The sequence below is a fragment of the Neurospora hispaniola genome (genome assembly GCF_033458365.1).
Source record: "Neurospora hispaniola strain FGSC 10403 chromosome Unknown B0T23scaffold_1, whole genome shotgun sequence".
In the NCBI taxonomy this organism is placed as follows: Eukaryota; Fungi; Ascomycota; class Sordariomycetes; order Sordariales; family Sordariaceae; genus Neurospora; species Neurospora hispaniola.
In genome coordinates, this window is record NW_026944406.1 from 4379528 (window position 1) to 4390437 (window position 10910).

The 10910-nt window shown below is 52.4% G+C and overlaps 4 protein-coding genes across 4 annotated transcripts; 3 read left to right on the plus strand and 1 right to left on the minus strand.

Annotated features, from left to right (window-relative positions):
- Positions 1-273: 273 nt before the first annotated feature.
- B0T23DRAFT_27113 (uncharacterized protein) lies at positions 274-2172 on the plus strand. Its single transcript, XM_062834221.1, has 2 exons — positions 274-2021; positions 2085-2172. The coding sequence occupies exons 1-2, from the start codon at positions 366-368 to the stop codon at positions 2157-2159; spliced, it is 1731 nt and encodes a 576-aa protein (XP_062697470.1). The 5' UTR covers positions 274-365; the 3' UTR covers positions 2160-2172.
- A 474-nt stretch (positions 2173-2646) lies between these two features.
- B0T23DRAFT_27115 (uncharacterized protein) lies at positions 2647-4259 on the plus strand. The gene is made up of 2 exons (XM_062834222.1): positions 2647-3214; positions 3295-4259. Exons 1-2 carry the CDS (start codon positions 2897-2899, stop codon positions 4165-4167), a joined length of 1191 nt encoding a protein of 396 aa, XP_062697471.1. The 5' UTR covers positions 2647-2896; the 3' UTR covers positions 4168-4259.
- A 1177-nt stretch (positions 4260-5436) lies between these two features.
- Positions 5437-7300, minus strand: B0T23DRAFT_27130 (putative myo-inositol 1-phosphate synthase). The gene has a single exon (XM_062834223.1). It carries the CDS (start codon positions 7144-7146, stop codon positions 5533-5535), a length of 1614 nt encoding a protein of 537 aa, XP_062697472.1. The 5' UTR covers positions 7147-7300; the 3' UTR covers positions 5437-5532.
- A 2791-nt stretch (positions 7301-10091) lies between these two features.
- Positions 10092-10610, plus strand: B0T23DRAFT_27169 (uncharacterized protein). Its single transcript, XM_062834224.1, has one exon. It carries the CDS (start codon positions 10284-10286, stop codon positions 10500-10502), a length of 219 nt encoding a protein of 72 aa, XP_062697473.1. The 5' UTR covers positions 10092-10283; the 3' UTR covers positions 10503-10610.
- The last annotated feature ends 300 nt before the right edge of the window (positions 10611-10910 follow it).

Sequence of the window (10910 nt, forward strand, 5' to 3'; positions counted from 1 at the left end):
CTGTCCATACCTTTTGAGATGCTGAGGTACGCGGGAGTGGCAGCACTGGGGGACGGACTTATCTTCCGTCCCTGCTTGGGAGGGAGGTCAGGAAGGTTGTCCAAACAGCGGCTTCGAGTGAATGGTCACCTCTCGGTACGCTACTGCCGTGCTTCATCTATAGCCAGCTGTTCCCGTTGAGCCATCCCATTCACTTATCTTGTGGCGCTGGACTTTTGACACCTAGTGGCTCTGTCCTTCACTCACCTCCTTTCCGCCCTTCCCCGCCCCTGGACATATATGAACGAGAGGTGGTGCCGGTACTTGACCCCTTCTTCACAGACCGTTCTCAACGGAAAGCTCAGAAGAAAATCTCCCCTCAAAAGATGCCGGTCAAATCACGATGGGCCGCCGATGTTCCTCGGTGCTCCCTGCAACAATGGATCTTTGACTCGCCTTGCGGTCCTCTTCCAGACCGTCGTGCATATATCGATCCTGAGGAACCTGATACGAACTACCTCGACCTCAGCAGCTACCGACTCTTGGCCAAGCGCGTCGCCTTGGGCTTACAACAAGCTGGTCTGAAGGAAGGCGACAGAGTGCTCCTCTTCTCTGGCAACAACATCTTCTTCCCTTCTATCTTCCTTGGCATCTTGATGGCCGGAGGCATCTTCACAGGTGCCAATCCCAGTTTTGTGGCCCGAGAGCTGGCATACCAGCTTCGCGACAGTGAAGCCATCTTCCTCGTCACGGCACAGGGCTCCCTTAAGACAGCTTTTCAGGCAGCTAAAGAGGCTGGCCTGCCGAGGGATCGCATTTTCGTTCTCGGCGGAGATACTCCTGCAGCACAGGAAGTAGCGCTATCTTCCAATCCTGGACCAGGGCTGAAGGGCCGGGTTGCGGGAGCTAGGCACTGGACAGAACTTCTTCAGGGAAATGCCAAAGAAGCTGAGAGTTGGAGCTGGAAAGAGCCAAAGGATCCGCAGACCACGACATGCTGTCTCAACTACAGCAGCGGGACCACTGGAGTTCCCAAGGGAGTTGAGATCAGTCATTATTGCTATGTCGCAAACGGAGTTCAGGTTATTCACCTCAACAACCTCAACCCCGACTGGGAGGAAAGGCAAAAGCGAGCCCGTGCCCTCTGCTTCCTGCCGCTTTACCATGCCTATGGCCAGACATACTTTGTCGCGAACATGCCGCGGGCCGGCATCCCCATCTACATTATGCCGAGCTTCGATTTCGTCAAGATGCTTGAGTATGTTCAGCGCTATCGGATTACCTCACTGACTTGCGTGCCACCAATTGTGGTCGCGTTGGCCAAGTCTCCTCTTACCAAGAAATATGATCTTTCAAGTGTCGAGGGATTGGGTTCCGGAGCCGCTCCGTTGGCAAAAGAGGTCTCCGACGAAGCGGAGAAGCTGTTCAATGGGAAATTTCGTCTTCGCCAGGGCTGGGGCATGACGGAAACGACATGTACTTGCATGTCATGGGATCCTCTCAACAAGGAGCCCAGCTCAGGCGTGGGCGAGATGATGCCCAACTGCTCTGGAAAGCTGATGTCCCTAGACGGAAAAGTCGAGATCACCAAGGCAGGGGAAAGAGGCGAGTTCTGGGTTACAGGCCCTAATTTGATGCGCGGTTATTGGCGAAAGCCTGAAGCGACAGCGGATACCGTTGTCGTCGACGCAGATGGCACTCGCTGGCTCAAGACGGGCGATATTGCCTACTTCGATGCATACAAGCCTGGAGGTATTGTTCACATCGTCGACAGGTTGAAGGAGTTGATCAAGGTGAAGGGTAACCAGGTGGCGCCTGCTGAACTTGAAGGGCTGTTGCTCGAGCATCCTGAAGTAGCCGATGCCGCGGTGATCGGTGTGACAATCAACGGCGAGGAAGTTCCTCGAGCCTACATCGTTCGCCAGAATCCCAAGTCAAAGATCACTGGACAGGAGATTGCCGACTGGATGGCCGGCAAGGTGACTCGGTACAAACAGCTGAAGGGCGGCGTCGTTTTTACGGACAACATTCCGAAGAATCCGGTAAGTTCTGATTATATCTTTTGACGTTGCACACACCTAAGCGCTAATGCGTAACTCGTACAGTCTGGCAAGATTCTGCGTAGGCAGCTTCGTGATCGCGCGGACAAAGAAGTTGGAGATCTTAAATCGAAGCTCTAAAGAGAAATGGACAAGTGCCGGCGTTGTTACCCTTCACGCATCTCGCAAGCAGGATGGTGAAGACCGTACCGACAGGAGTAGACTGGTTCCACAACACATACCTTTACTTCATGGCCGAGGACTTGGGAAGATGAAGGAAACAGGTGGAAGCAATGGGTAGAGAAACGTGCCAGATTTGCAACATGCATACCTTTGAAGGATAATGGTTTTCTAGGTACATACCCGATGGAATGCATGCATAGAGTTGAGGTTATCTACCAGACATCGGGTGCAAGAAGAGTGTCGGTACTAAGATAATACGGATCATAGAGGTATGCCGCGGGAACGGGAGTTGATGGATGAATTGAACGGAGGGTCGCAAACTCCTAAGCAAGGTGCATGAGACGCATTTCTGAAAGAAGGAGTGAGTGGGTTGGTTCTTCCCCTGGTCCTTGATGCTTGCCATAGGCAAGTGCTCTCAAGCACCTTCCTCGAGATGGGCAGAGCAAGAGTACCTTACTGCCGCCCCCACACCACCAGTGCAGTCATAGTCCGACTTTCGACTTTGTTTTCCTCCACTCCTTTCTCACTTCTCGCTAGTTGACCGAAGCAACACATGGGCTCTACGAACTTGTGTCCCCCGTCAAGTCAAACCATTACCTATCTACATCTAGCGGGGCGCATCCTGGCCAGGTCCATATACTGGAAGCTAATTACCTATTTGCAACTGTCCGGCGCCTCTGTCACGAACACCGACCATGGTCATTCCACCCATTCAATCCTTTTATCAAAAGGCACCACCTGCCTCTTCCGCCTTCTCCCAGACACTACTAGGAACACCCAGATCCAATCATGCAGACATAAGCCGAGCGCCGTTGACAGAAACGTGGAAGCCACAAGGCAGTTATGCCAGAGTCAACATTTCCGAACTTCAGCCAGGAAGAGGCAAGGTCCGATTCATGGGGAGAATTGTCAATATATGCCCGGCCAAGCCTGACCATCAGCCCAGAGCCCTTTCCTCTCTTCCCTCTGGATTCCATTTCATGGTCGTCAAAGACGATTCTGGAGTAGTTGCCGTGAGTTCAACATCCTTAACATTTTCATCTTCGTCTGAAACAAATCTCCGGACATCTGGCTCACACCAAAGAAAATCCAGATAAAACTTCTCGGCACGCAATCCGACCTTATCAACCTCCACCTCGGGAACCTGGTCACAGTATGGACCGGCTTTGTGGCCGAATACTCAACGGCAGCCACTATCCAAGTCCCTTTCGTTTCGATGATTATTCCTGTTCACCCAGGCCCGGCTTCGCAATCATGCATCAAGTTCCACCAAGATGGAATTAATTTAGAGGAGACGGGTCTTTGTCGCATCCCTTTGGAATATAACACTAGTTCTGCGTCCTCTCAGATGCCGGGACTGATAAGCCTCAGAGCCTTCATGAAAGGCACTCGTACCAAGGGGAAGCACGAGGATGATATCTTGACAAAAATCCTTGTCTGTGTCTCAAGCATTGGCCCTCGAAAGACCATCCAGGCCAACAACAATCCAAGCACTCTGGAACTGGTCGAGGTTCATGTCTGTGACGAAACAGATCATGGTGTTCTCAAACTCTGGAGTGACCAGATTATCTCGGCACGCGCATGGACTGCTGGACAGACCATCCTACTTATAACCAACCCAAAGTTCTATCCCCGAAAGAAAGTCAACGAAAACCCAGGACTGGGTATTGCCCTGAACTCGATAGTGGATGTGGACCCCGACTTTCCCGATGCTCGCTGGCTTCGACGAATGGCTGAAGCTCAAAGAAAGAGAGAGCGGGCACACACGCCGTTCCCCGTTGGTGTATGGGACGTCGAACAAGCTATCAACGGCCCGAACAGGGTACTCTATACCTTGGCAGACGTGGATGAGAGGGTGAGAGAGGACGCCAGCGTTGTGTTTACCGGGAAACTCAACGTCCTCATCCTTGGTGTCAGTATCTGCGAGAACCAGAGACAGAACAGACTCTGTTGTTTCGAATGGTGAGTCGGTTTACCGGAACTAGCCCGTACGGTACTTCACACAAGACTGCCTTTCTCCCATCGCTCATCTTTACTCCTCTACCTACGGACCATATCATGTATAAGGTCTGGAACCAGGCCTTACTCACAAAAATATTGCCGGTGTGCGAGGTACCCATGGTACAGTTTTTGTAGGTCGCTGCTGGAGCATGATGGTTCGTTCCTCCAAGTTTCCCGGGCGACGGAGCTTCTTGTTGTTTTTGTCGCCTTCATCTATGGTTGAAAAGAGCCCCGACGCGTTCTCCGTACTTTTCTCTTCCATTCCCACCTGCTTTCGAACGAAGTTCATATATTGATTGTTGCCCGAAGACGCAGCGATTCCGATCGCAGGTCGCCACTGCAGCTGGTGCAGAATAGCATGCCTCTTGTTTCCACTCTTGGCGAGAAAAAAAGACTAGTTACTGAAAACTGACATTACCTATCTCCAGTTGCAACTTCCCACTTTACTCCAACCAGTCCTCCGCGACGTGCAAGAACTGCCACAAAGACTGCGAACTGACCATCAACCCCCGTGTAATCGGACCTGTCGCGGACGAAACAGGATGCGTCACCCCGTGCAAGTTAGTATGGAGCGACAGAGCATGGTCTGAGTTGCTCAGAGGTGGTCGTGGCATCTGTTTTGACGGCGAGCATGGAACAGCGACTGAACCATCGCCGAATAACGATTTCTCTGACCTTACTACTTCACATGAAGACAATCATGATGCTTACTATGCTGTGCCTCAATCTGACCAATATATCTGGAAGGACCTGATCAAAGTTGACCCATTGGAACTTAGAGACTTGGAAGAACGGCTGTTGTACTCCCGTGTTACCTTGACGTTTGGCTGGTTTGCGGGGGTCAAGCGGCTCTGTGTGTTGGGCGTGGAATGGTGAAGATGTTCGAGAAAACGGGCGTTGGTGACTCTAATGGTTGATATGATGGACGTGGAATGATAGTACCCGAGGAGGAAAAGTAATGACAAGATGTTGTGGTTTATGTGGTAGGAGTTTATATTACGGTCAACAACCACCACAGTAGTACTGCACATCAATCACCAAGGTCAAGCAAAACCACACATGTAAGAACGGTGTTCATTATTGTACGTTTCAGGGCATCTAGCAAAGATCAAGCTACTAACTATAATCTTCTTTTCTAATTTCCCTCCTGGCAGCAAATCACCCGCTCTTAACTGTTTTCTCAAATTTTCCCATTAACGCTGTGCTGTTGCAAACAGCGACTCTCAGGCTGGCTCGCATTACCCCAAAATCCCTCCATCTAAAAGCTCGGATCTCTAAATCCTCCACTCAAGAATATGCTTGCAGCCGCGCATGCTTGACACTTGACAGCCTAAAAGAGCTTGTGCTCAAGGGTCATGTCAGACTCAGGTTCGAGACCGACGCAAGCGCGGAAAATGTTAGTAAGGGCAGCACGCTGCTTGGCAAGCGCGTTGACGACGGGAGTGCCGGGCGGAGTGAGGGGGGCCTTGAGCATGTAGCTGAGGACGCTCAGGACGCTGTGGAAGTGCTTGAAGTCCTTCTCGGCAGCGGCGCCGGCCTCAGCAGCCTTCCACTGGATGCGGGTCATGATCTCGGTGATGACGACGAGATCGATGATCAGGGGCGAGGCAAGGAGAGAGTCCTCGCACACGTTGAAGAGCGAGATGGTCTGGTGACCGCCGCAGAAGATCTCGGCGTAGTACTCGTCAAGGGCGCGCTTGTCGTCGCCGACGGCGGGCATGTACTTGATCACAACGGTGTGATCGGGGTGCTCACCCTCCTTATACAGGACACTGTTGGCGGCCACCATGTCGTCGACCACGTTGGACTTGGAAATTTCCTTGGAGCGGAACTGCTTCTGCGAGGAAAGGTTGTAGCCGTCGTTGTTGCCCAGGTGGTTGTAGGACGCAATCGAGGTCAACTTGATGCCGGCATTGATGAGGAAGTCGGTCAGGGCAGACTTCATCTTGGTCTGGCCGGACTTGAAGTCGTCACCGCCGATGAATGCACCGTGTCTCTCGGCAAGCTCGATGGCGCCGGGGACGAAGGTGTTCTGGGGGGAGCCGTTGATGAAGGGAGTACTCTCGAGAATGCAGGCAACGGCGAAGATGGTGGAAGGGGAGACCTCCTCGTGGCCGGCCTCAATGGACTTAAGGAGGTTGTCAGCGGTGTCGTTGACGCCGTCAATCAAGTCGGCGTAACGCTCGGTGTTGGCAGTCCAGAGGACAATGATTTTGTCGAGGCCGTTGGCGGCCTTGAACTCGCGAATGTCCTTGCGGATCTGCTCAACGTGCTCCATGGAGGCCTTGGAGCCGGGGAGAACGTTGTCGGCACGGTCCTCCTGGTTGGCAGCAATGAAGTCGGGGTAGTAGATGGAGGGCAGGGGGACCATCTTGGACATCTCCTCGCGAACAAGCTCCTTCATGGTAGGCTGAAGGACTTTGGCGCGATCCATGGCCTTGTCGAGGGGCATGCCGGAGATATCCCAGCCGCCAATAACGAGATCGTTGGGGTGAACCATGGGGAGGACGTTGTGGAAGGGAACGTTGACATCCTTGCCCTTGGCGTCGATGCCGAGCTTGATGGTGGAACCCATGATGACGGAGCCGTAGTAGTTGGCCTCCTGGGTACCCTCCTTGGTAGCCCAGCTGTACTTGTGCTTGTTGGCGAGGATGCCGGCTGTCACGGTGGTGCCATTGTTGCCACCCCAGCCGACCAGCATCAGACCGGTCTTGGGGACTTTTCTGTCGACCTTGAAGTCGTAGACAGTCTCCTTGGGGACGGCGACATAGTTGTCGCCCTCGACAGTGCACAGGGTGGTGCGGTAGGTGTACTTGGAGCGAATCTCCTCGTCGGTGTAGACTACGTTGGGGGAGTTGACAACGAAAGTCTTGGGGGTGGTGTTGATATGTCCATCACCGTTGGCATGAGCGCCGTTGGTGCCGTTGATACCGTTGGTAGTCATGTTGACGGTAAAGGTGGTTGTTCAGGTGCAGGTAAGTGGTTGGTTGGCTATCTTGGCTGTTGACGGTCTTTTATGGGGTAAAGACCGAGTCCGCTGAACTTCCGGGCGAGGCAGAACAACGGGCTCCTGCGTACGGGTGATGGACTCTGATAATTTATATTAGTGAAAGATCTAAAGATTGTAATATTTTCTTACGGCCGCCAGTGGCACAAAGCGCAGAGCCGCAAGGGTTGTGACTGGGCTAGGGAATATGGGACAACCTCAAACACATTTCCCCCGACCCTTCACTCACACCAACCCGCGTGGTGAAGGGTCAACAAACGAGGGCATGAAAACGCAACAGAAGGGCGGTCGTAGGGATGGCAGGAACATGCAAACGGCGGCAGAAACCTGGAAACCGTCGACTTACGAGTTGAGTAGGTTGGAAAACGTTTTGGCGGATGATGGGATCGCGGCTCGGGAGCGCGATCAGATGGTTAGTTGCTTTAAGGGGAGGGGAGTGCGAGGTCGTGACCGGTATGGATCTTTCTGAAGACGATGGGGGATCGAGACAAAAGAACGAGCAAGAGACGTTGGTTGACGGGCCTTCTTTATATACCTGAGGACCCGACAAACAGGCCACGGGCTCCCGCAAGGGACATGGCGGGAGATGTACCTCATTAGCCTCTCGTGAGGTGGTTCCGATGTGGATGCACGTCGGCTGTCCTGGAGATTGGAGCTCCATTTCCCATGCACCACGCGCGCGGCGGCCGGGCGGCGGGCGGTCAAGGGGGGAGACGAGACTCTGGGCGCCCGAGATCGCGCGCCAGGGCAATGCAATTGGGGGTAGACTACCATACAAGTTGGCACATACAGGGATCTTGCAACCATTGTCCACGCTCCGGGGTTTTCGGGCTCTAGACTTGCCCGCCCGTGGCATCTGCCTGTCCGGTCCGGGGCAGAGGACATTGTCATTTCAGATTGCAAAGTCGAATCAGATGTTTATTTCACGATATGTTGGGACTCTGCTAGTAATACGACCCCGTGCCACGACCAATGGCAAACGCCCATCGCCGATATCCCCAGGAAATACACAGTACATAATAACGTCAAAAGAGTGAACGTGATTAACCCCGGGATGGTTCTTTGATCTTGTATTCCCTGGTCGATTCATCCACCTTCCAATGGCACCTCAACAGTTCCCCCCAGCTGGGCCACGTTGGTATCAGATGGAAACGACAATCACTCGCGTACAGGCATAGCTACCTACGTACGCAAGCACGAGCACAACCTGCTTTCTGGAGCAGAATCTGTTCAACAACCTCAACACGCATACACATCCTGATCCTGTCTGAATCCGCAGTCTGCCCTTTCGGCGGCCGAATCGACAGGCGCCGGTTAAAGTTGCCCCCTGTAAGAGACAAGGTCTGTACAACCCTTTTCGACAGAAGGACGAATATTCGGGGTTTCCAACAAATCCTTTAGTCAAATGTTCACCCGCACCTGACAGGGCCATCGTGCCACGGCGCGTCGGTTGTGAGGTTGGACTGTCGGGGGAGGTTGGGGACGATGTGGGGTGCCGGGTCTTCCACCCACCGGTCCGGACACCGAAACCCCTGAACCATCTTGCACTGGGGCCATCCAGACGGGACTCGCCAGACAGCGGGCAACGCCAAGCCTGCCGATTTGCCCGCTCGATAACGGACAGATTCGGGTGCCGAGCCCGATAAGGAGGTACCTGTGACTACATACACTACTAGTAGCGTCCCGGTCCTAACGGCAGCATGAAGGGCGGTCTGTCGATTTTTGTCTCCCTCTTGCACATCCCGCGTCTCGAGCTCGACATTGGTCCATCATCGAAAGTGCATTGCATCAGCAATTGTTGTGAGCCGGTGTTCGCTTGTCGTAGGTTGACATCGAACCGCAGACTGCACTGCGGTCGTCTCGCAGCTGCTAGTTTCTGTTCTTACCGTGAGTCATTAACGCCATTGTTGATCAATCCCTGGACATTTTGTCGTGGCAGCACCCGGAGATATCTGGATTTCTGTAATCCTGTCTCTCGTCTGCAAGCAGAGGGCGCAGAACCAGAGAAAGGATGGCCAGAAGCGAGCTCATCGTCAACAAACCCCCACGGTCGTATCATAGCGAACAAGAACCATGCTCCAGCTGGGCTCAAGCATATGTGAATAGTCATCTGCTCACAGGCCAACAAACGCAACTTGTACGGTTGCTGTAATCATGATAGGGCTTCGGCACCTTGGTTCATGGGATCCTGCACAAAGTACCACACCATCACTGCAATGAAAAGCTTTACCTCGAATGGCATCGTGGATCACAGAGTGTTGAAAGTTCTCAAATCTTATTATTATTGTTATTGTTGTTTTTATTCATATTTTTCCCCCCTGCTCGAGGCCCGTCCCACCCACGTCATGCAGCTTCAATTGACAGCGCAAAGTTGCATCGTGACGGCAACGGATGGTCCCCATTGGGAACACTTTTCGAACTGATAGGTAACCCCAACGCCATCCACCTGCATGATAAAGGTTACTTTCGGATTCCATGCATCCTGTCCTTTTTGCTTTTACCAGTCAAATAAGGGGTAGGTTTGGTCTTTCTGTTGTTCGAAATGCTTCCAGCATAATCCTCCCAGAAGCCCGAAGGAACATTGTATTTTTCCTAGCGAATTAATGGCTTTTCTTTCTCTGTATTTCTTCCAAGAAGTGACCATAGACATCGAACTAAGTCGTTCTCAGTATCTGTCGCGAATTTTTTAGGTACGCAACAAAGAACGGACTTGTGGGATCTGGAACTCGCTACCGGGCAGCACACGGACACGACGCACTCGCACACACATCAGGAAATGTCCTACGAAGATCAAGGGTCCTTTGTTACACGGAAAAGACGACATACCTACCTAAACTCGAACTTTTTTTTCACCTAGAAACGTGTTCGAGTGACACAAAACCGACGGTGGTGTGCCTCGGGCTATGGAAACCAAAGGTTCTGAACCACGGAAGCGGTCTGGAGTCGAGGTTGACATTTCCTTGTCCTGTCTGCAATGACACATCACCAAAACAAAGACAAGACACAAGGACAGACAGGCAAATTTACCGAGGGCATCGAGATGGCGAGTTTCAGACCCTTCGCCTCCAAGTGTAATGCTCGACTACAGTAACCCAGACAGAGACAGCCAACGAACAACGCTGAAAGGGGCTACAGTGGCTACAATGTTGTTACACAACACAAGACTATTCATCATTCGAGGCCACTTGGTGCTTATTGGACTTTACTTGCCCTTGATAGTCGCGACGTCTCGACAGAGACAGGAAGCTCTTTCGCCCATAGTTTCTGATTGGGAAAGACATAATGCAACCTGAAAATACCGGCATTTCCGGAACCGGAGTAGAGATTCCGCATTGGTGTTGCAGAAAGCGAAGAGAACGAGGAGAGGAAGGAGAGAGAATGTAACAGAATCGATAACACGTAGGTGAAAGGTGAGGGCCAGATGACTAAGTGAGCCAGTCAAGTCCGTGGACTAACATGAGGAATGGCAGTCCTCTTGAAGTACGCGAATGGTGTAGTTGACCCGGGTCTTCAACCACCGTATATATAAGTATGTGTGTGTATGTGTGTGTGTACCTCTCGCGGAACCACAGAAAAATTGTCATGCAGACGTTGCCGAGCAGGTAAATTAACAGGCCATGGCTTGGTTTCGTTAAGATGGCTACGCGTGAAGGGACAGATTGGGACACATTTATTCGCCTCGGCATCCCACGCGGAGGCTC

Excerpts from the sequence above, each read along its gene's own strand:
- B0T23DRAFT_27169 (XM_062834224.1), top strand. The coding sequence starts at position 10,284 with ATGCTCGACTACAGTAACCCAGACAGAGACAGCCAACGAACAACGCTG.
- B0T23DRAFT_27113 (XM_062834221.1), top strand. The coding sequence starts at position 366 with ATGCCGGTCAAATCACGATGGGCCGCCGATGTTCCTCGGTGCTCCCTG. Across the intron at positions 2,022-2,084 it reads ACAACATTCCGAAGAATCCG|TCTGGCAAGATTCTGCGTAG; the intron begins GTAAGTTCTGAT and ends TAACTCGTACAG.
- B0T23DRAFT_27115 (XM_062834222.1), top strand. The coding sequence starts at position 2,897 with ATGGTCATTCCACCCATTCAATCCTTTTATCAAAAGGCACCACCTGCC. Across the intron at positions 3,215-3,294 it reads ACGATTCTGGAGTAGTTGCC|ATAAAACTTCTCGGCACGCA; the intron begins GTGAGTTCAACA and ends AAGAAAATCCAG.
- B0T23DRAFT_27130 (XM_062834223.1), bottom strand. The coding sequence starts at position 7,146 with ATGACTACCAACGGTATCAACGGCACCAACGGCGCTCATGCCAACGGT.